The sequence below is a fragment of the Seriola dumerili genome, unplaced genomic scaffold (assembly GCF_002260705.1).
Source record: "Seriola dumerili isolate Sdu_G_001 unplaced genomic scaffold, Sdu_1.0 BDQW01000088.1, whole genome shotgun sequence".
Lineage (NCBI taxonomy): Eukaryota > Metazoa > Chordata > Actinopteri > Carangiformes > Carangidae > Seriola > Seriola dumerili.
In genome coordinates, this window is record NW_019174343.1 from 5,824,712 (window position 1) to 5,849,041 (window position 24,330).

Below are 24,330 nucleotides of genomic sequence, written 5' to 3' on the forward strand. Positions count from 1 at the left end.
AGTGAACAAGGATGTTTCTCCAGGTAGTGCTTTCTCTCCACTCAGATTTTTACTGCTGAGTGGAGATAAAGGCAGAGATTCTTTCAGTCAGGTATTCATCTGTGGGGAAACTCCATACAGTACTATAGGCATCGAGAACATTAATAATACTCCGTCATTGATGGTTGTGACCAAACAGGGAGCCAAGACTACCAGAAAGATTACCAGAAAGTAGGAAAGTAAAGCAATTTAATGACATCAAAAAACACCAATTAACATTCTTACCATGCAATGGCTGACCTTTTGCAAAACATTGTGATTGTTCTGATCATGGTTCTTCTAATGTTAATCCTGAACAGCATACTGTTTGTGGTTTGAATGGCAGTATATTGGAAGTAACAGAGTAAGGATTGTTAAAACTGATGTCTACAGAATATTGTATCAGCAGAATATTGGTGGATGTCAAATATGCAACCAGATCAAAGTAATCTGATTACAAAAAAAGTCTATAACGCATTACAGGTATGCATACAGATGCATTTTCTTCTTAAAGGGACACTACACCAACTTCACACATTAAAATCGGTGTAATGATCATGCAGAGTATGAATCAGCCTACAAATACAACATTCTCTGTGGCTCTGGATTCAACTCTGAGAAGTAACCCTGATGAGGTCATAGTGTTTTGGAGACTGCAAATTTATAAGCAGGAAGTTTGCTTTACAATCCAGGGAAGTGGAGTTAGAAAGTTTCTGGTGAAAGATGCTACTGAGCCTCATTATGGGAAATGTAGGATCCAGTTTTTCTGGAGTCTGAATCATGCTGGGGACTAAAAGTCAGGATATACTGGCTTCTGCTGCTACAATCTTTTTCTTTTCTTTTAAAGTGTCTCTGCACAAGTCTTTTGCAATACTAAATCTTCGGAGTATCCCCTTTAAAGGTGATGCTGCCGTAGCCGGTTAGCTTAGCTTATCTGGATACAGCTCATCTGGTTCTGTCTTGGATTATCAAAATCCAACCACCTTTAAAGCACACTGATTAACATGTTGTTAATACATGTACATTCTTTTTTTTTTTTTACTGATTAAACAGATGACTCATAACATGTAAATCAGTGAGCTTTAGGGTTGCAGATAGGAGTATTTTGTTACCTTAGGACAGAGCCAAACTAGCTATTTCCCAGTATTTATGCCAAGCTAAGACAACCAACTCCTGGGTGTGGTTTCATATTTATTGTACAGCTAAAAGAGCTACAGAACCGGGTATCAATCTTCTCATCTAACTCTCTCAAATATGTATATTTCCCAAAATGTTGAACTCTTCCTATATAGCTTATGTGGCTCCTTGTAAAAGTAAAACCTTTTTTGGGGGTAAAACTGAGAGAAACTTCACCTGTGTCATTTGTTTGAAAAACACCAGCTATTGGCAGCTTGTAGCAATTTAAAATTATTTACCAGTAAACTGGAATAAATTGTAATTGTAGTTGTAGCTTTAATTCAAGATGTTGAAGATTTTGATGAAAATGTGGATTACTCATTTACACTACAAGTTCTTACAACTTCATAATCAGGAGAATAGTGTAATCTGTAATGGATTACATCTGGCACAGCAGTACGCACAGTCTGAGTTTTGTAATTTATACTGTCCAATGGATCTAAATGTTCATAAACAAGGCATAACAACTAAATTATACTTTCTTCTAGCATCACAGGGCGATTCAATAATCAATGTTTATGATATGAAATGATATGTAAATTTCCTTGTTATTTTGTCAGGTATAAAACCACTGAGAAAAATAAGTTAATAAGCAACCTTTATACACATCTTACATCATATTTAATGAATCAATTTCAGATATAAAAGGTCAGTAATATTTGCTCCAATTGAAAAATATCAGCTTGATATCCCCACTTGTGTCTGTGTGGTCTGCTACAAGATGACATCAGAGGCAAAGCAGCATGTAAACCATGTGCAATGGGGAGTGAAATTTTCCTAACATTTGTACAAACAGTACTGCAGCTGAAGTAATGGAAAGAGAAAAAAAAAGAAAATCCAAGCCCTCTACATGTTTTGCGTAATAATTATAAAAAAAAAAGACACTCCACACATAGAATATACACTATATATACACAGTATTTAGTAATGGTCATTCTGTTGCAACTTGACAAAACAGAGCTTCATAAAATGAGAATGGCAGTGTGCAGTTGGCAATGACGCATTACATTTGACACAAAACTTGTGCTCGGTATGGATAATGTCTGTTTCCTCTTTCATTTGTTCCTCACAGCAGGTTTAATGAAAACGGTGTCCAGGGGAGGATGGATGGCGGTTCCGCTCCTCACGCCGGGGTCTGAACGGTGGCTTTGATCTCGGCAGACACCCTCTTCTCCTTTCGCCCTGCATACTCGCCGATAAAAGAGCCGTCCTCGTTGAACTGAGCGTCCTCGTCGCCGTAGTCCACCAGACTGTCCCCGCTGTCCCCCGCTTTGATCTCTCTGCTCAGCGAGTGTTGGCTGCCCTTCAGTGGCTTCTCGTCGTTGTCGCTGCAAGAGAGGCACAGTGGATTTAGAATCACCTCATTTCACTCATGGCTTCACTCAATGGCTTATTGGAGAGGACGGGCGTGCAGGCTTGAGCAATCACTGCCTGTACGATGAGCCTGTGTGACTAGCATTACTGTTTACCTCTGGCTGACCAATGGGAAATAATCAAACAGATGCACATGTTGAGACAATATTAATCGCTACGCTATACACGCATCGATGTATTTGACAAAGTGATGACTAGAAGAGAAGGGAGATGCTGAAGGGGACATTAAACTGGTGCTGCATATGCTGCGGCTCTGTAATTTAACTGCATTTTAACTGTGAGACTATTAAATGGTGTGTACTTTTATTTGATTTGGTTCATAAGTAACTAACTTTCTCAATACAGCCTTAAAGCTCCCTGTCAGTCAGGAGTCGGCTGTGCCAGTTGTTGTTAAATTGTAACCGAGTCTAATTATAATGAGTGATTACTACGTGCAGATTTGCACCTCACTAAATTTAAACACGGCCCAGCCCTCGCCACGCTGTTGCGAACATCAGAGGACAGAGAGCGGTGGAGATCGCTGACTGTCCTCTCTGGCACGGCACCACCACGATGCCAGGCAAGGGATTAACTAACAAACTAAATCTAAACAGGTTGCAACACACACTACCTCTACAAATTAGTTGTTACTAAGTATCTACAGCCAGTAACTGATAGCTAACAAAGCTAACAAGCTTTTAACGGATAACCCCGAACAAGGTAAAAGAAATACTGAATACGGTCGACACATCTGACTCCACACCTGATGAAATTCTGTACTTCATATTACAAAATTACCAGAAAAATGTTGGTTAGGTGAGCCACTCATTCTGAATGAACGCTGTGAGGGCGTCACTAAACATGTTAGCTCAGACACTGTTAGCTGTGTGACATAGTGAACTGTGCCTGTGACTGTTGTCTTTATACTAGAGCCTTAGCGAGAGGTTAGCTCGGAGTAGGGTTGCCCCCCGTCCCGCATAATATGGGATCGTCCCGTATTTGAAAATAAAATGCTGCATCCTGTATTGAATCAATACATCATGACATCAATTTGTCCCGTATTTTAGTTCATGTTATATCCTCAAAGTGCTGTGAATAATGAAATGTCAAGTACTAGCTAAGGTGTTTTAATGTCATTTGGCATTTTAATGGTGTGACCTGATTACTAGTTACTACGAACTCAGGAAGTGCTTAACACTCAAAGTAAGTGACAGATTTAACATCAGCACCTGGAAGCAACCTGACAAAATATAAACCCTGTCACACTGAGCCACTTTTATCTTCATCATATCAGCATTTGTGTTGTGCAGATCCCAGTGATTGGGGAATTAGACTAGGACTCTTACTGCAGTGGAGTGATATGAATTGGACCACTACAGGATTAATGAAACATGCCCAGATATTACTGCCCTGGAGATGAGCTGCTTTCAATTACACTGATTGGTTTTAGCCTCCTGCTGTGGGCTGGGCAGGCTGCTTTTAACTCCATAAGGACAGAAAATGGCAGCATCTGAACGGCACTGCTGCTCCCTTTATGTCGCACATGTCTAACACGTCTAAGACCAACACAACGACGTATCTAAGATCACAATGGCCTATAAAGGGAGGCTAACAATCCAACAACACTGATGTGTAAACAGATCGGGGATGCTACTGCTGTTTATCACATACATTCCAGTTACTCAGTCCATCAAATGTCTTGAACAGAAGAAGTGTGAGGCTCCACGTGAACCTGCGGCATGCTGGGTTGTCTTTTCAGCAAGAGGAGAAAGGCATAGAGAATTACTGAGAGGAGAAAATGGAAACGACCGCCAGGAGAAGAAGAAGAAGAAGAAGAAGAAGAAGAAGAAGTTCATACACTGTTGCGCATGAATTGCAGTGAGGTGGTGAAATAGCGCTCTGAGGGTTACGCTTACCTGTACTCGCAAAATGTGTCGTCATTCATGCCCTGGGACTCCACGTCTGGGTGAAGGTCTTCTTTCTCTTTTACTGCTCACAAAATGTAGAGAAGATATCAGTGATTTCCTCAGGAGAATCCTGCAAATGAAGATCACTGTGTCCCCTGACTGGTAACGTTATTTGATTCTCAGTCCCTTATTCCCTGCACTTATTCACTGGATGAAAGTTCAATGCAAGCCATGGAAAAAAAATCACAAAATTTAAATTTACTGAAATCTACATTTTTACACATTTTTTTTCTAAATATAGATCTACTTCTATATAACAATGTAGCTTTTGTCATGTAAAATATTTTGGGTTGTTACTTTTATATAAGTCTTACATTCATGATAAAGAAACACATAGTCCTACATGTGGTGTGACAGAAAAAAAAAACCACATGGCTCAGGCGAATGAAAGAAAAGGTTGTTGGAGCTACGGGCGATAATGAGAACTTAATGAGAAAACAAAGGACAGAGCTGCGCCTCGCTCTTTTTCTGCTGACGAGTGAAGCGATCGCTGCCCAGACGACAACCTGATGGCCATTAGCTGTGAATAATAAAGCTGATAAGGACTCTCATGTCCCCAACAGGAGGGATAACACTGGGACACCACAGCGCTTATGTCATTGCTCCCCGCGCAGCCACCCCATGTGCAGCATTTGCATTTTTGTCTCGCTGTGTGCTGCACTTTGTTTGGATTGCCGCTGGAAAAAGCTGCGTGTCTAAATAATGCAACATTCAAATGCTGGACATACAGTGCAAAATGCTCATTTTCCTATCAATACACAAGGCTATTTTATGTATAAATTTGCATTAAAATAATTTTCAGGTTTGGGGGGAAAAAAAAACAACCTATCAGCTTACATATTCCTGCAGTGGCTTCAAGGATGATTGATAATTTCTCTCCTAGCAACAAACGAGCAGAATGGAAATATAATGATGCGGCAATTAGTATTCAAGCGAGGTGAAGTGTGTGTGCTTGGAGTGAGCACCTACCAGAATACTTTCCTCCTTTATTTCTGTTGACAAAGCAGGCGATCAACACAATGAGTGTGAGGAGAGCGATGGCACACATCAGGCCGATAAACCAGCCCTGGGTGGATATTCCTCCGTGGATGCTGGCCAGACCTGAGGAGAACAATACCCAGTGACTTTGACACGCCTTGGCCTTTTCATCAGGACACCTGATTGAATGTTTACATCGACAAAGCCTATCTGATGCAAAGGCAGGAGGTGTTAGGGCGCACCGCTGATGGAAACGGTCCAATATTAATATTAAACAGCTAATCCTGCTTGTCTAATTAATCAAGTAAAGGACGCTGTACAAATGTAATTCCTCTCAGCGAGTCTAAATCCCAGTGACACCACAGAGGACCATGCGCTGCGGCTTGAGTCACGCCGGCGCACCTGTACTCCGTTCAGTGAGAGGTCAATCAGTTCTGCTGACTTTTTTTTTTTTTTTTTTTTTTTTTTTTTAACTTGAGCTTTTTGGGTTTCTCTCCTCACCTTTGAACCTTTGACGTGATAACATCTTCAAATATACTAGAGTTCTCAACCCTTCTGTTAGGAATAAGGCGCACAGTGTACTCAGTCCCAGGTTCAAGCCCGTCAATGATGTGGAAAGTCTTAGAGGTGTTTAAAGCCTATGAAATCTTCCAGTGACCCTCACCTGTGCAGAGGGTGAATGATCAGGGTGGGTTAGTACTCATGAGGACACAAAACTAGTGTAATCTGGTAGAGGACCGTTTCAGACACAACACAGCGAATGTTATTAGATGTTCCACCTACAGAATCTCTAACAAAGTCCAGAAACTAACACAAACAAAAAGGTAATATGAGCTTACGGTTGTTCATATATGCAATATAAAACTCTGCATGCCCTCCTCCAGATATCCAGCTGATATTTGCGAAGCTGTTGCTAACAGCTGAGCTAACGTTCGACAGGGCCGATACTGATGGAAGAAACGAGACAAGATGAGGAAAGGAGAGAAACAGCGAGGAAGGATTAGTAAAGGACAGAGAAGGTCAAGGCCAAAGCATGGAGCGGTTAGGAGTGTTGTCATTATGCAATGAAGGATGCTGCTCTTCACCTTCTGTGAAAGGGCCCAGCATGCTCTTCTGTTTCCTAACGCTAGTGTAAGGACGCATCAATTACACCTGACAGAGCGGGACACTGGCTGAATCTCTCAACAGCAGACGTGACAAGAGGGATGTGGATATGGAGATGGAGTCATGGGTGGAGCCTGCAGAGCTAAATGGACAACTACTTAAATCTTAAAGGATTTACAATCAAAACTCATCAACTCTTTCTCCGTGTTCTTATATAACTGTACTGTTATATAACAGAAAGATGTCCAACACTAGTTAAGAAGTAGTTTCTTATACTTAAGTCTGGAGCCAGGATTTACAGATACTTTTTACTTCCCTCAAAAACCTTATAAAACATTCAGATTTTCTCCTTCTATTTATGCTAAATTACATTTCCTGGATTTTTTTTTATCTCCCCACATAATGATATAAATGCCTTCTCCACATTGACCAAATACCTTTAGTTTAACGTTCTCTGCCTTGAAAACAGTTGAATTTAAAGATGGTCAGTTGGGCTGCAACTAATAATTATTTTCTTTGATGAAAGGTCATGTCTATAAATTTCTCATTTTGCCCCAAAACCAAAATACATTTTATTTACAAGGAATTTAAAAATAGTAGAAAAAGCATCAATTTAATTGGAAAATGGAACCAGAGGCATTTTTTGCTTGTTTAATGACTAATTATTAGAAGGTGAATAAACAATTACTCAGTTATCAAAATTGCTTCTGTCTGCATTATTTAATTCCCGGAGACTACACAGAGATCATGAACTCAGTGTCCTCAATGATAGATATAGTCCAGCTTATTTTTAGTTATGGGCTCTAATAACCATGTTTTGTTATTTTCTTTGAAGGAAATTCAAAGCGTCATCTAACTCAGACATGTAATGTGGGCTTTTGATACTTGACAGAGTAAAAAAAATCTAATAATGTAGTGAATGATGTGCATCATTAGTATGGGAAAAGTATGATTTGACAGCAGCTGTCTAAGCTAGTCAACAACGCACAATCCACTTCATTTCCCCACGGCAAACATGCAAATCTTCTGTTGTGTCTCCAGCTCAGGTGCATTATTTGCTCAGGTGATAATTCAGCACACAAGGACACCTGTGTCTGCGCTGCCCGTCCCAACCACTGCAAATGACACCCTCTGACTAATGTTGATGGATTAGTCTGCAACTATGGTAATTCCAATTATTGGAAGTGCGCGATGACTTCAACTGACAGAGGCCCCTGAACTAAAAATATCTCAAGGCAGGCTGCTGCGTTTTGTCACCACACTCCTCAGCTTGCTATTAACTGCTGCAGAAAGCAGCTGCTCACCCAGCAGGATGCTGATGCCCTGGAAGATGCCCCTTCAAAGTCAGTAGGCTTCTTCTTTTTTTTTTTTTTAAGGGGGGAGAGACCAGAAAATATTCTGATATAGGAGCTTTCAACAGCCTCCACTTATCCACTTATCTCAGTGTCCTGTAAATATCACCCTCCCAGTATGAGCTCACACCTCCCCGGCATGGCCCAGGAGGACGTTTCTCCTCGCTCACAGCTCAGACGCTGCCCTGGGACAGATTCTCATCCCGGAGCTGTGTTGCTGTTTACCCACTTGAAGATTTCATGGAAATGTCAGGTGACTGTTGGGTCAATACGCTGCCGTGTACATGGGGACTGGGGCCCAACAAATCAATCACTGACAATTCGACATATTTGTCCCATTCAGGCGGCTGCACTCTACAGCTCCACTGTTGGATCGGGACAGATCTAGTATCTTAGATTTCCCTGTGGTGCAGCAGAGAAATTAAAACCGGCTTTTTCATTAGCATGCACTTGTCATATAACAAACAATAAAAAAGAGCTACTACCTTACACCCCAGCTCTTGTTGCCACCGGAAACAACAGACAACAACTGAAACAACTGAAACTATAAAAGAAAAATAACTGAAGTAGCTAATTAGCGGAATACAGAGCTACCTCTGCATCTTTGTTTTTGTGATGTCAGTTTACTTTGAGAGGACAGCCGGGGAGTTTTACCGGCCGTCATGTCACCGCACAAATGTCTGGACAAAACATAAACATGTAATCGGTTTCAATTATTTCGTGTTTATTTCCCAGCTTTTGTTTGTCTCTGTGGTTTGATGCTTGTTGTGTCAGAATGTGCTGCGGCTCTACCTATGGTGGAACGTGTGGGTTTGGTCACTGGGGACTTTGGAGTGCTTGGAGGTGAGGGGGAAGCTGACTTGCCTGAAAAGAAAGACAGACGTCGTGGTTATCGACTGAGATCGAGCCCCAGGGGGCGCTACGTTCTACTGTTAGCACGCATGCTATATTCAGCTAAACTCTAAGATTAGTAACTACGTGTCTACTGTGAAACAATCTAGAAAAACAAAAAATCATTTTACATCTGTTTATACACAAGGTGAGACATTGGGATTTTTAATTTGCCTTTTAAAAGGGCTCAATTTTCTTTTTATACATCATTAAATGGAAGAAGGATGGATGTGTGGCGTGTCTGATCTTCTTCCTGGGTTTGGCTCTTAAAGCATCATTTATTTCCTCAGCTTGAGTTGGTAGACATGTTGCACTGAGTCTGCTGTTGCTAGGATAAAAGTCAATATTCGTTTACAGTCACTAATGAGCCAAGATTAATATGAATTTATAATTAGGTTACTCATTACCATTGCTATTAGCGAGGAAGCCACAAACTTTATCTAAGAAGAAGTTGACATTTTTCTAATGAAAGGAGGCATCAGAGTGCTCTCTGCTGATGGCAAGGGCAAACAGCAGACAAGGTCAATTATCTGCAGAGGAGCACAGTGTTTGGCACTTTTTAGTTCTTGTACAGGAAAAATAAAATGTGTTCAACTGCTCGAGACTCAAAAGCTGATGATTTATTCAGGCTTAAACCATCCACACCCGTCCACATTTCTACACCCAACCATGCACTTACTACCTAATACTATTACGACTGTGAAACACGTTGCACCAACACACACACAATTATAAATCTTCATTCCTTCATTCCAAGAAGGAAGCAATTTGAAATTGTGTGTGCAGGTATGACACGCCACAGTTTCTACGGAAACACAGATCTACATACTGAGGCCAACAGTGGAAGCCAGAGTGGAAGCTGCAGGAAAAAAAAAAAAAGAAAGAAAAAAGAAAGAAAGAAAGAAAGAAAAAGACAAACATTGCATTGCTAAGCAGACGTTTACACATTCACACACATTTACAATACACACTGTTTGATCAAAGGTAATGCTGAAAGCATTAGTGGCATGAGAGTGATAGAAGTACTGTTGACAATAGAGTTACCTAAATAAACTTAAATGTTCAAATCTTAAGAAGAGTCTCCCACACACACACACACACACACACACACACACACACGTAACAGCTCTACAAAACTGCAATTCTGTAAATAAAAAATATGTCTTTCTCCCTGTAATCATTTTGCTGGTTTTTCAGCAAATAAACAACCCCTAAGAGCCAATTAAGTTTCTTTCTGTGATTCTTCTACAGCGCTAAGTAATCACTGGCATATTTAGCAACTGCAGTGCCTTTCAACATTAAGTTTTGTTTTTGCATAACACAACTTGAACGAGACACTGAATTTCTTTGGGGGTGCCACCCTATTATTTATGTTGACGGTATCTGTTGCTGTGGTCCGTTGTAATGACGCTCAGGTGAATCCGAAACGTACAGCTTCCTGTTTCATATCCCGTCCAGTCGCTTGTACCGCTGCCCACAATCTCACAGGAGCTTTTGCTTGATTTGGGGCCAGCTGAAGTATAGTGTGCAGTCCTCAACAAAAGATATGTAATTGAAAGGAAAAAATTACATGCTACGAGCTGGCTTATTATGATTACTTACCCAGCAACTCTTTCATGATTACACAATTCACTATCAAAACCTTCAGTTTCCCTTCTGCTAAAAGCAATTTTCTTTCTTAGCTGATTGTTTCATAGCTCGCGCTCTCCCTCCAATCAATAAGCACTTGCTCTCTCATGACAGTGACAAATGGAAACCTCCACTACACCCATATGAAATTGTTTATCCACAAAAATTACTTACATGGAGATATGAAAAGCTTGGCTGCCCAAGCATATATCATATTCTCCTAGTTCAATGCCATTTTGAAATTGTGAAATGGCTTTGTCACCTAGTTCGCTTGGCCTGAATTCGTGCCGATCCAATTCTGCGCCTCAGATCTCGTCCGTGTTCTCGACATGCTCACTCACCCATTCAGACACCCACAAGCCAATCCAGACACACACCACCCAGCCGTTTGCTCTCTGGATCCTCCAATCACTCACTTGTTTCTAGGGTGGTGGTGCACTCGTCGCTGACGACAGGCCCGCAGCCCACGGTGGTGCAGGAGCGCAGGTAGAACTTGTATTTGCTCATGGGCTCCAAGTCACGCAGGATCCACTGGGTGATGTCGGGGTTGCTGATGTCCACTGTCTGCAGCGCCCCCACCTCCTCAGTGTCGTTGACTAGACATAAAGATAAAAAAAACAAACACACACAAAAAGTGTTAATTATAGTCGAGTACGTCATCATACTGCGAACTCACCAGAAGGTAAAAGTAGTACAGGGAGTAACAGGGCAACACGTTTACAACAAAAAGAGGGAAAACAACCCTGCGCTTACACCGTTTTCTCCTGATGAGACTGTATTGTCACCACTGGTACTGTTTTGTTTCACACACCACATAATAACATGTAATAAGAGAAGTTTCTACTATTAACTAGCCGCTAACACTGTAATGAGGAAACTCTTCAATGTTTTCAACTCCTTGTCCTGAACAAGTAACTTGACACTAAATCCATTTCATTTATATAGCACACTACACCGAACAAAAAAAATGAACGCAACCACTTTTGTTTTGTTTTGAGTTTAAATTAAAGATCTAAGACTTTTTCTAAGCACACAAAAGGCATCCTTCTCTCAAGTTGTGTTCACATATGTGTTTACATTCATGTTAGTAAGCACTTCTCCTTTGCCAAGATCATTCATCCACCTGACAGGTGTGGCACATCAAGATGCTGATTACGCAGCGTGATTACTGCACAGGTGTGCCGTGGGCTGGTCACAATAAAAGGCCATTTTAAAATGTGCAGTTTTATTTTGAAAAAAGACATTTATTAGTCACTGAAGTTTGGATTTCACATGGGCTACAGAAAACAAGTCAATATCTGGTGTGACCTGCAGTGCAACAACATCTCCTTTGTACAGAGTTGATCAGGGTGTTGATTGTGGCCTGTGGAATTGTGTGTGTGTGTGTGTGTGTTTGTGTGTATCTTTTGTGTTAATAGAACTCATGAAAAATGTTGCATTTATATTTTTGTTTAGTATTCTTTATAACACTGAACCAAACTTCCCGCGCCTGGCTAATATTAGCGATCAGATGCTCGTTGGTCACAGGAACAACTTGAATGAAAGTTAGGCTTAACCAGCGCACACTGAGATGACTTCACTGTGACTTTTATTGAGAGCGAACAACGCGTTTCGCCCGCGGCTACTTCAGGTGCGTTCACAGGTGTGACTTGACCCTGCGACCCCACTTCTCCACCCAACACTCCCTGCCACTTTAGCTTTCAAACCATTTTGACAGCTCCTACTGTGTGTAATTACAGTAAAATAGGTCAACAGGTGATTGCATTATTATACAGCTGTCATTAGCCATTAGCTCAGGTGTAATTAGTCATATGTGCTTTAAAAAAAGTTTATGATAACATGTATTCGGTTGCTTGTTTGATGATTTATGATATAACAGGCTGCCGCTCAGCTATTTCCCCTCAATTTTGTCATCACTTTCCAACCAAATAACAATTTTATGTCAGGTTCCTGTCACAGATTTTTTTCCCCACTAACAATAACACTGTAAAGCAATAAGTATTTGTTACTGTGTAATTTCCCATTTTTATCCCATCGTCTGTTGTCTCCTTCCATTAGATGTGTTGGGATTGGTACCCGCTATGTAATAATTACATTAATTATTATTGAAGACATTTCAGCAAAACCAAAGAAAGCAAATGTCACTTGTCATTTTGACTTACATATTTGTTATACATGTTGTGGCATTAGCAAAAGACAACTTATAATTTGCTTTTTTTTTTTTTTTTTTGCAGCAAATACCCTGCAAGTACCCCTGCACATAGGTCCTGCACATTTACAACCAGAATGTCTTTATGTTGTTGTTGTCTGCACTCAGTCTACATTGTGATGGGATCGCTCATTCTTCACTACGTAAAGCAGGCCAGGAGGTCAGAGGGTGGCATTTATGTTATTTGTAACAAAAACAAACACACCAGGTGTTGAGGTGACCTTTGCTGTGAAAAAGGTGCCGTGTCTCTCGGGTAGTAAACAATGACAAGAATGTATTGGGCTGCTTCTCTTTTTGCCTGGACGCCACCCACTGGTATCAGACATCATGATTTTTTTTTTTTTTGTTGTGTCTCTGGGGAAGAGAACGATCCATCTTTGGTGAATTATGCAATCGCGGCCGCAAATCATCATGTTTCTACTTTCTCACTTATCCACAAACACTCAGGCCTGACAGCTGGTGCACATGATCTGACAGAGTGAACTGGCTGAAGGCTGCACACTTTGGCTCTTCCACTGACTTCAGACAACAATATTTCCAAATATTCTTCAACCTTCTGGGCCAAATATGGTTGGCCTTGTGTAGTGTGAGACAGACCGAGGCTCAGCAGCACTGAAATAGAGAGTGAGTTTAGCCCAAATGGGAAGAAAACTGAATAAACTGAAGCCAAGGTCACTTTGAACTCCCACTTATGTTTCAGATCAAACTTCACCTGGGCCACTACTTACTTTACAGTACAGTTACTCTACAGTAGCTCAAATATACAGTGAAGTGGTCTAAAGTGTTCAGCAAGATTAGTCTGCATGGATATACAATAGCACATAAAGTGCAAGAATTTTGGCATCAATTCTTCAGCTTTCCATTATAAAATACAGTTGGAATAGTGGTGAAAACGGCCTCTTCTATGCCACAAAGCAAAAAATAGCTTGTGTTAAGTGCTCTAATCTAACAGGAAAAATGTTTTTGAAAAGAGAGAATGAACAGTGTTAGCCCTCATCTTCACTTTACACATTTACCTTTACCTTGTCAAATGCTATGACTAGCATGCTGGAAGGAAGGCTATATAGTTGTTCAGTATGTACTGGCCCACTCTGGGTCAGCAGCTTATGGGCCGTGTAACCACGACACCCACCCGATGGTCAGGGGAACTTCAGGATACAATCAGGATTTACATACAGAAATGTATACAGTGATTTAGAGAAGAATACTTTCCTCCTGTTTTCTATGTGTTTGTGTACTCATCATTTAAAAAATGCAATAAACAGAGATTTAAAAAGAAAAAAGAAAAGAAAATAATACCATATAAGTTCAATCAATTGCTAATATTATTAATAAAAATCCCTGATCTTTTCCGGTGACAATTTGACACACTAATCAAAAGGTTTCACAAAGACAATGTGCAATTAAAGCAGTTTAGTTAAAGCCATTTAAACACCCAGGTACCACTGCATGCTCAGTGTGCTACACATTGTTACAAGAGTGAAACCTGTGAAATGTGAAGTCATTAAAGGCTGCTGTGAAGGTGGGCGTTACCCTCAAACAGCTGCGCCGCAGCTTGAGATTCCACTTGTGTCGCTGACGATACACTGATACTCAACATTTCGCACATGACTTCCTTCAAGGGGACTTCAAAAAAAGTCACACTTCAAAGACTCCATCAGCTTTATAGCTGTGGCACAATGAAAACGTCCTCTCCTGAAATACTGTATGACACTTGGCCCTATTGTGCAGCCGCCAAATCAAACTCAATTAGCCGGGAAATGCGGTACTAAGACGCTGTTGGAAGTTAGTCATTAGCTTCATTATATGACTTTTGTTTAAGGACAAGCAAAGTGTGTGCACACATGGGACGTGTTCGGTGATGGTATCCCCTGAGACTGTGAGCTATGGTGAGGATGTCCCCTGCGGACAGTATGGGGTCAGTATGACTGGACCTTAACAGACGGTGACACAGTGGCCTTGGTCAGCAGTAGCTGAGCCATGACTGTGACACACAGGCCAGCAGACATCACCCTGACATGTTTCCTATACACATACTCTGACCTCACTATGACCTGGGCCCTATTAGAGCAACACAATGATTTTTCTGTCTGTGCTGAGGATCATGGGTTAGACAATCACCAGTGAACCTAGGATAAACCTCCTCTCTTTTACCCATATACTCCAGAGATACTGCACATACTTGTCTGTATATTATTTGGAAGTGGAGGCTGTGCATTTAAAGCAGTGAGGCTATTTAGGTCTCTAAAATTGCAGTCAGTGTAGCCACACTGAAATATGCAGCCTGCGTTCCTGTGTACTTAATTTCTTTTTTCTTATGAGGGCAAGAGCTGGAAAGAAACAGAGGGATGTAAGCACAATTAAACACGAGGGAAAAAACAATATCCCTTGGTGGCAAGATGGGGGCATTGTCATTATATCTGAGTTAGTTAAGTATAAGCATGAGCCGAAGGGATACGTACTGAGCTGATACTCGAGGAGGTACCCAGTGAGAATCCCATTAGGCTCCAGCGGCGGGGCCCAGACCAGAGAGACAGTGTGCTTCTGTACATCTGTGACCCTGAAAACAGGATTTTTCTCAGGGACTGTGGGGGCAAAGAAGGTAATACACACAGTAAGCAGTTGAATTCTCCAACCCAGTTTCCTTGGCTATTATTAGATTTTCCCTTCAGTAGTTGTGAATCAATACACTTCATGCTGTTTTTCCACAATCCTACCTCCCTCTGGGGTTTTGAAGTTGACGGGATGGCTGCCGGGGCCATTTCCCCGCCCATTGAAGGTCATGACAATGAGGCTGTACTCGGAGAAGGGCGTCAGTCGTGGTATCGTTGCGTGGTTCCGGTCCCCTGGGAACGTCAGTGTGTGTTTGTCTCCGTGGCTTTTCTTCGAATCCACCAGACGGCGCAGACGCCACCAGTTTATCTACATTGGGAGAGAGGAGCACCGAGCCATCCTCAGTGGACAGATCAAACTTTGTACAACACAGACTACACTATGTGTGAGAGGATGCTGAATAAGTTATTGTTGTGTTTTTTCCTGGTGGTGTGAGAAGGAAAACATCGAGCCGGCCAAGTAAAGGAGACAGAGTGGGGTGAGAGGAGCAAATGTTTGGAGCAAGGTCAGGACCATTCCTTTTAAACTGTGTCTAAAAGCAAAGGTCTGTTTTTGAGGTATTACCCTGTAGCCTCCCAGATGTCCATGTAGCTTGTCCTTGTGTACACGCGTCCAGCTAACCTTGACCACTGAGTTGTTCATCACATCCACAGCTACATCATCAGGCGCAGCAGAGGGAACTGCAAAGGCAAACACACATTACAATCTACAGTAAACTGAAAGTAAGTCAGGGAACACAGAGCAGTGAGGCAATGATCCTGAAAATAACTCATAACAGCAGAAATCGACAAAAGACACACTAACACTAGAGAACACCTATTTACAGGAACACCTATTGGGGACTAATCGATCAGTCAATCAATACAAGATTCTGCCTAAAACCAGCTAAGCTAAAGGTTAAATATTTCTAACACCACATTTGAGCAAGGACACAACAGTGAGGCGTTTCATGACCTGAGGTGACCTCCTGAGGACAAGTCCAGAAGAAAGCTAAATACAGGGAATAGAGTAAACCTGTGTAAAGACTGCGTCTCCGGGGAATCTGTAACTGCCACAGTGCGCAACCTTGAAACTCAAAGTCAAACTCAAAGTCCTAAACATTTCATTAATTTCAAAACAATGCTTATAAATAAATCATTTCACAAAGTCCACCTGAATACTGCAGCTGAAAATGACAGAGTTAAGCAGAGAGGGGAGAACATACTTTAATTAAACTACATCTTTCTCCATAACAATCACATATCCTAAAGCAACACTGGCCTCTTTGCACTTTGGCAGCTACAAATGGAAACAAGAGGTGAGTGGGAAGTTTATGCAATTCTTTTCTCTAATACCCAGAAACCATTTAAGTTTATGTCAGTGAACTCCAGACATATCATCAGCTTTATCCATCAGGAGTGTCTGCAATCTCTTTCCACTGAAAATAGCAACAAGAAAAAAACAAAAGTTCATAGGTCTGGCTTTCTCGTTTTCGCATCAGAAATTAATTAAGAGAAAATCTATTAGGTTTCTGTTAACAGGTTTTTACAAGTATCTTTTTATAGATTCGTGTAACTGAGTGAATTATAGTTGTTTGGGGTAAGAGGAATACTACAACAAGCTGAGTAACATATTACAAAGTTGTTATTGCTAACATGTTTTTTTTTTTTTTAAATGCCTGTGATAATGCTGCAAACCAATTTCCCCACAGGGACAAATAAAGTACTACTTATAAATGTTAGCATAAAGCACATGGGGAGAAACATTGAAGAGAAACTATGTAACTTTCGGTAAACAGCTGCCACTGTGGTCACAAGTCATAATTACAGGATAATAAAATGTTTGTCTGTGACAAGCTGAAAGCTAATATAACTCTACAGTGTGCAGAGGTAGAAAAGGGAACTGACTCAGTAATGTCAATTTTGTTTGAGTGAAGTTACTTTTTGAATTCAACTTTTCATTTTAGGGAGAAAATTATGTGTGTTATCTATTCTTTCAAACGTTGAATAGTCTCTCTTTAATATTCATTTGAAGTTGTGTCTCCTAGCACTTGATGAATATAGGTCCAATATTCACTTTCCTTTGAGTTCTGTCTTATGCTCCACCAACCCCTGAGGGAAATATCTGACTTGTCAGCTGCTCAGTGCTCCACATGTTCACCAGCTAGTTGCTTTGTCTACTGTTTGGTGCTGGACAGGTGGCACACAGTACTTATTTAAACTTTTGCACTGATGAGAGCAGAACTGAGGATGGCACAACCAAAACTATGTGTTAAAATACACTAAAACAGAGTTTGGTGATATTTCTTTGCATTGACCACATTACACATTCTCATTTGACTCACTGTTAATATAAAAATGATGAACTAGTGCAGCTTTAAATTAAATTATATGTCATCTACTCACAGTCCTCTCCTGAGTAGCCGGTCACTATCTTGGGCTCGGGGCCCCAGCCCTGATGGTTCTTGGCTTGGATCTTGATCTCATAGGGAACAAAGGTGGGTGTGTTCTTCACCACAAATGAGTGTCTCTTCACCATGTGCTCCTTCCAGTCCTCCTCCACGTCCTGTCTTCTGTAACTCACCTTATACTCCAGACCAGGGCCATTGTGCTCAATGGGTAACAAGGGCTGAATGATGGAAGCAAAAGAAAGCGAAAAATAAACTAGAATTACCGCCTCTGCCAGCCAATCAAGTTGCAAGAAATATGGTCAAAATCTTCCCTTCTGTTCCTGAGTTACAGCACTGAATAATGGCCAGAAGTGTTTTCTCACAACGTTATGATGTCCCAGTGAAGCTGACCTTTGACCTTCTGGATACAAACTGTCATCACTGCAATATTTTATCCTATTAGACATTTGTGTTTAATTGTGTCATAATTAGCTTATGAATTCTTGAAGAACAGCCAAAAAAGTTACGTGTGAGGTTACAGTGACCTTGACCTTTGACCTTTGCCGAGCGAAATCTAATTAGTTCATCCTTGAGTCCAAGTGAATGTTTGCAGCAGATGTAATGAAATTCCCTCTGGGCCTTTCTGATTCATTGCATTCACAAGAACATAAACGTTGACCTTTGCCCACAAAAATCTAAATCTGTTCATCTTTGAGTCCAAGTGGATTTTTGTACAAAATTTGAAGAATTTCCCTCAAAGCTTTACTGAGATATCACGCTCACGAGAATAGGGCTGACAGACATACATATGTACATGCAGACAGGAGACCCGAAAACGTAACGGCTCCGGCCACGGCTGCTGCCGGCGCGGAGGCATGAAAAGGAACAACAATGGTGGGAAGGGTTTCATGCAGACTTTCACAGTTGCATAAGACGCTTCTTGTATTTCACCGCTCAGTGTCACTGCCTCTGTGGGATTAAAATGACAAGCCGGGCCAGCGAACTGTGCTTGGAACACTAGCAGTGTTTTATCCTGCTATCTAATAAACAATGGAACAATTGACCTGGTCTAGCAGCGTGGCTTTGCTTTGATATAGGGCTTCGTACATCATCGTAGATGAAAAGATTTATCGCCTCACAGAAGTCAGACCGTGAGAAATAGAATGAGATACCATTTTCCACAAAAGCAAATCATTAACAGTGGAAGGGCTCATGAATCCAGGATTCGGGGGTTACGTTACCATGACAGGGCAAGCAGATAATAAGTAAAGCAGAGATTCATCTTTCTACAATAAAGCTGAATATATTACTGTACACATTAAAAGAAAATTCTCCTTTTCATAGCCCTCCTTTCTCTTTCAAATCAAAGGAAAGGAGCAGCTTTCATTGAGAGCTCTTTCACAGTGATCCCAGGAAATAGCTTTTCTAAAGATCTGAACCGCGGAATGAAATATCAAAAGTGGGACATTCCTATTTCTTAAATTGCTATTGGTAATTGCCTATGAAACATTGATAAAACTTCATCTCTGTTCTCTTAGAGAAATTCTTTGACTTGCAAAAACTGTGGTAGATGTGAATAATTCAATATGTAAAGGTGGCCCACATTACACAATTTGCAGAAAGAGGATTATAAAAGACCAAACTCTCCTCCTTACCTCCCAGTTGATATCCATTTCATGTGGCAAATGACCTTCGATTTTGATATTTTCTGGGTTCTTGTCAGGGGCTGCAGAAAAGAAGGAATATAGATTTTGTTGGCATAGTGGAAGAAATCTCCAGTGAAATAGGCACACACACAAGAGAGCAGATTTTCAACAAGAGTGGAATCAATTATGTAGCAGGTCTGAGTGTTTTAAAGTTCACAGAGCAGCAGTGTTGGCAGCTCAAGTGGCCTGGAGGACCTTATCAGAAAGCATAATAAACAATGAACGGAGGACGCCTCAGACCTGCTGGGGGGGTTTTGTATCTCTCTGTGGGCTCGCTGGGAGGACCCCTCCCCACAGTGTTGACTCCAGACACGCGGAAGCGATAGTCGACGTGACCGTGGAGTTTGAGGATGGCCGAGTTGTGGTTCCCAGGTACCCGGAGCAGCTCCTTCCAGTTTCCCGGCTCCCACTGGCTTTCCTCGTACTCCATGACGAACTCTGTGGACAGGTAGAAAGACGATCAGAGCCGTCCATCACCACTATGGTTCTTGCTTATCTCACCAGAACACTCCTGAACTAATCCTCATCATGAACTCATGCTCGGATGAATCAATGTTAGATTCACAAGAGATGGTATCCACCAAATCTATTTAAATGTACAATGATGTCCAACGTGTGTGTGTCATATTAATTACACTCATTCAGCATGTACTGCACTGTATGTACTGACATCAGCACACACAGATTCTCCTTTTACCTGTGGTCGAGCTGTTGTGATCGTCCCCAGGGATCCACTTCAGTTTCACACTTTTGCTCTTGTGCTCAGATAGCATCAAGTTCTCAGGTGCATCGGGGACATCTGAAAGCCATCAACACCAGAGATATAGGAATCACAGACAATCAATCTGGCAGGGCAAAAAAAAAAAAAAAAAGGCTAAAGGAACAAATGTTCAATCAAATCATCCCGAGAGTCCGGGGATGTGGAACAAGCTGCGTGAGCTTCCACTATTTCTTTAAGATGTCTCATGAGGGCGATTGTCAGACACAGCGCCACACTAATAAAGCTATGGTCTGCATGTTCATGCTCCGCTTTGGCTTCCTGACATATTGATCTGCGCATGGAGGTGTTATGCATTAATACAGCACCAGGGGTCTCTGATCCTCTGGCTCCGGAGCAGAAATACTGTTCAAATGTTAGCTCACCTAACACCATGAGCAGCGCTGAGGCCATGTCTCGGTCCACAGGAGTTCTTGCCACACATGTGTACACACCCTGGTCCCCGTGGCTTACATTGATAATCTGAAGAATACCATCCTCCAGTAAGTATCTGTAGACAGAAAAGGAGGAGACACAATATTGACTGACGAAACTGAAAAAGTAAAACAACTTCCCATCTGGGATTGTGTCTGCAATGCTGTAAAAGAAGAAGAAAAAAATAAAATAAAATCCAGTATCCTACCTTGAATTCTCAGTGTAGTTGAGGGCTATCTCCACATCATCTTTTTCCCACAGGAGCTCAAAGTCATTGCTGAAGGACTTGTCGTACTCTGCCAGGCATGAGAGCTGGGCCGTGGTACCTATTAAGATCTGCTGGTCCTCCGGGGCCACCGCTATTCTAGTGGGATCTTCCATAGGCGAGAGCGTGTTACTTACAACTCAAGGACTGTGAGCAACTGCAAACACTGCTACACGTAAGACTGTTTACCTTTCACATACAGCATGGTGTTGATGGCAGACGACCCCTCCGTGTTTTTAGCCAAACACGTGTACTGTCCCGTGTCGTCTTTCTCTACGCTGTAGATCTCCAGCGATCCGTTGTCGTGAACGCTAAACCTCGGCCCCTCAACGGATTCAGAGGAGTCGTCTTTGCTCCTGCGAAACATTCAGAAAGAAACACACAAAAAACACCCATTAAGGTCTCAAAGTTCTCTCAGGTCAAATTAAATATGAACAGAGCAGCAGTCTAAATGCAGAGATGAGATAAAAGTTGCTGAATAGAACACAAGTGTTGAGTAACAGGCTTGTTTTAAAGAAACAGCAGGTCATCGATACAGAAACGGTACAGGAGGACTGTGTGCATCGAGCGGTTGAGATCTACTGCTCTCTGCTGGTGGGTGGGAGTCAGGAACAACATGTACGCTTACCATGTGATAGTGGAAGGAGGAGAGCTGAAGACCTTGCAGTGCATCATCACTTGCTTCCCCTCTACGGCAGAGTAATCCTCACCCTCTTCGGTCAAAATCATGGGGGGCAGATCTGCAACGACCAGCAGCAGAATAAAGGCATCAATCAAAGGTTGTTAGGAAAGCAGGGGATACACCATTGATGCTGTACTTTCAGGAGATTTTATTTAAAACAACAATGAGCGCGATCAAGTTTGCAGTTTGCAGCAGTGGAATGAGGCAGATAATCGAGGGTTAAATGAGGTGCCAACACTGTTGCCTTTATTGTGCGTTAACTGTAGGCTCCTGCGTGTACAAAAAAAAAAAAATGATTCAGCTGTCAGCTTGTCAGAAATGTGTAAACGTGAAAATGAAATCAAAGAAAAAAACAAAAAACAAAAAAAAAAACAGTGGAATAATGAGTTAGCCGAGCGTGTGCACCTTATCAGTTGTAGCCACAGCCTCCCATTAAAATGGTCTGTCTCCCCTAATTGTTTACAAAGACAGCAGCTGGGACTTAGCATTCAGAGGCTGTCCAGCTTTATTAACTCCTGTGTCACCAAGAACAAACTCCCCACGTTTTGTGCCGAGCAACGGAAAGCAGGATTCTGTCTTTTTGGGGTTTTTTTTTTTTTTTTTTATCTGCACTTGTAAAGCAGCACATGTTTGTCTTGTGGCAGTGAAATCAGTATGGAATTGAGGGGAGAACTTGTTAGCATATAAATGTCAGGGAACCGTGCTTGTTGCTCCACAGGGAGAGCCGCCAGTCTGAATGAAGGAGTGCAGCTTGTAGACAGCCCTCCTTCCCCGGGCTCCTCACTGCTTTATGGGCATATGCCTACATCAGCGCCAGCTCTCTAGCTTCACACATCTCCCGAGGACTCGCTGCACTTACTCATAACAAATGTGAAACGAACGCTTTTCATCGCAAAACTTTGCATTGTGTTTCCATGTAATTGATAAAATCATGAGAATGAAACAGAACTAAACTAACTGGTGTTGTACTTACTCATAATCATGATGTTCGCATTGGACAGAAGTTTTCCATGGCTGTTGGAGGCCTCACACTGATACACTGCGCTGTCAGACACTTTGGCGTTATGCAAAACTATGGTGTCGCCAGTCGTCTTCCTGTTGGCTGCCGGGACCTCTGTGATCGATCAGATAAACATTCAATAGAACACAGGTGTTAAAGACAACGTTCACGCTGCAATGTTGCATTCATATTTAAATACAGGTAAGAAAAATAGCAACAGGTAACTGGACTTAAATCTGTAACTTACATTTGTCTACATTCTCCCACATTACCCACTGTCTTATGCCACTAAAAAGTGGCACGACAGCTCCATAGATTGTACTGTACACTTGGCTATTTCTGCTTGACTGACGCTCCCTTTGCCTAACCCACTTCATCTTCGCTGTCCCACAAATTCATATTTCTCCATCTTGATGCTCATGTGGTGGAATCGTCTTCCCTCGTCACGGAGAACTGCAGAGTTTCTCCCCGTTCTTAGGCTAGAGCCCTACCTCTTTACCGCACTCCCCAATGTCCAGTCCTCTCCCCAGTCCTGCATGTCTCCCCGTCACACGCGTCACTGTACAGCATGGCACCAGCTAAGAGTTGTTGCTATGCTGCAGACTGTGGAAACGGGGTGTCTCACTTCACTTTTCTTTACTAATACTATAGAAAGGTCTGGATCATGTGGATCGTTAAGTAAAGTGCAAGTCCATGAACATTGCACTGGAGTATTTCATCTTTGCTCACAGTCATAATCGCAGAAATTCAAGTTTTTAACCTTCTTGCTGCGGTGAATACTCCATACACTAGGTTTAATTAAACATGGCAAAGCTCAGCTCAGAATCTGAACAGAATCTTCTAAGAGATGTGTCCTTGAAACATCATCGGCCTATTTTCACAATTGTAACCAGTTTAGCAAAGAGTGATTCTTTTTGTTATATAAATACTATTTTAAAATTAAATTTTTTTAAATTGCCTAATTGTTCACAGGGAAATAAAAAAAAAGTTATAAATATGGTAATCTGGTGTAGCAAAACTTTGTATTTGCTGCTTTCCCTTTATCATAATTATTTTGCAACCCTTCAGAATTGTCTTGTGGCCGTGTTTGGGGGTCCCGACCCACGTGTTGGGAACCATTGCACTCATCCAGTGAGCCACTGGCTTAGCTTTCCTAAAAAAACATGTTTTTCATTGGTTGCTCTGGTGCAGTCATACTGTGCAGCAAATAAAGAAAAAATCAACTGGACTATCTATGTGTCCACATTTTGGCCTCTACCCTCCGACTGTATGACATAAAACCTGCACCTTCACAATTCCCATCATGGGAACACGGGAACAGATAGTTTTTGTCCTACATATATCATGTGTCTCACTGGATGGTATTCAATGCAAGGAATCCAGAGTTTCTGACAGCTCAGGATTATTCCAACAGTATTTCACATATAAAAAGGCTGTAAACAGTTAACTGACCCTGCAGAGGCACACCGTTCACCCTCCACATTATAGTCGGCTGAGGAGTCCCACTGGCGGAGCACTTGATGAACACGTCTGAACCGATCATGCTGAGCTGACTCTCAGGCTCAGACACCCACTCTGGAGGCTCTGGGAACACACAGTCAGCCTGATGTTATCACACTGAAGATTGCAGTTGAAGAAACACAATAAGCATTTACAAAGAGAGGACACAATCATAGGAACAGCTGCGCAATAGATGTTATTCAATAGAAGAGCCCCGTTACAATAACGGCTACGTTTACAGGTCTACACATGACAGACACTTAGAGACACACAGAGGCACTTCAGCTGCCTATTGTTTCACCAGGATCATTGTTGGCACATCACAGG

The 24,330-nt window shown here is 41.8% G+C and overlaps 1 protein-coding gene across 5 annotated transcripts in view; it reads right to left on the reverse strand.

Annotated features, from left to right (window-relative positions):
- Nucleotides 1–211: 211 nt before the first annotated feature.
- LOC111221529 (neural cell adhesion molecule L1-like protein) overlaps nucleotides 212–24,330 on the reverse strand; it is a 66,679-nt gene continuing 42,560 nt past the window's right edge. For all 5 annotated transcript variants that reach the window (XM_022744961.1, XM_022744964.1, XM_022744962.1 and 2 more), the window contains 17 exons: nucleotides 23,956–24,087; nucleotides 22,477–22,617; nucleotides 21,450–21,561; nucleotides 21,011–21,177; nucleotides 20,765–20,930; nucleotides 20,508–20,632; nucleotides 20,062–20,163; nucleotides 19,605–19,802; nucleotides 19,314–19,384; nucleotides 17,675–17,897; nucleotides 15,855–15,970; nucleotides 15,395–15,599; nucleotides 15,140–15,262; nucleotides 10,885–11,064; nucleotides 5,484–5,615; nucleotides 4,464–4,536; nucleotides 212–2,522 (listed from right to left, as the gene is read on the reverse strand). In XM_022744961.1, coding sequence (XP_022600682.1) covers nucleotides 2,318–2,522; nucleotides 4,464–4,536; nucleotides 5,484–5,615; nucleotides 10,885–11,064; nucleotides 15,140–15,262; nucleotides 15,395–15,599; nucleotides 15,855–15,970; nucleotides 17,675–17,897; nucleotides 19,314–19,384; nucleotides 19,605–19,802; nucleotides 20,062–20,163; nucleotides 20,508–20,632; nucleotides 20,765–20,930; nucleotides 21,011–21,177; nucleotides 21,450–21,561; nucleotides 22,477–22,617; nucleotides 23,956–24,087 — 2,471 coding nt within the window. In that variant the 3' untranslated portion in view covers nucleotides 212–2,317. The remainder of the gene's footprint in view (nucleotides 2,523–4,463; nucleotides 4,537–5,483; nucleotides 5,616–10,884; nucleotides 11,065–15,139; nucleotides 15,263–15,394; nucleotides 15,600–15,854; nucleotides 15,971–17,674; nucleotides 17,898–19,313; nucleotides 19,385–19,604; nucleotides 19,803–20,061; nucleotides 20,164–20,507; nucleotides 20,633–20,764; nucleotides 20,931–21,010; nucleotides 21,178–21,449; nucleotides 21,562–22,476; nucleotides 22,618–23,955; nucleotides 24,088–24,330) is intronic.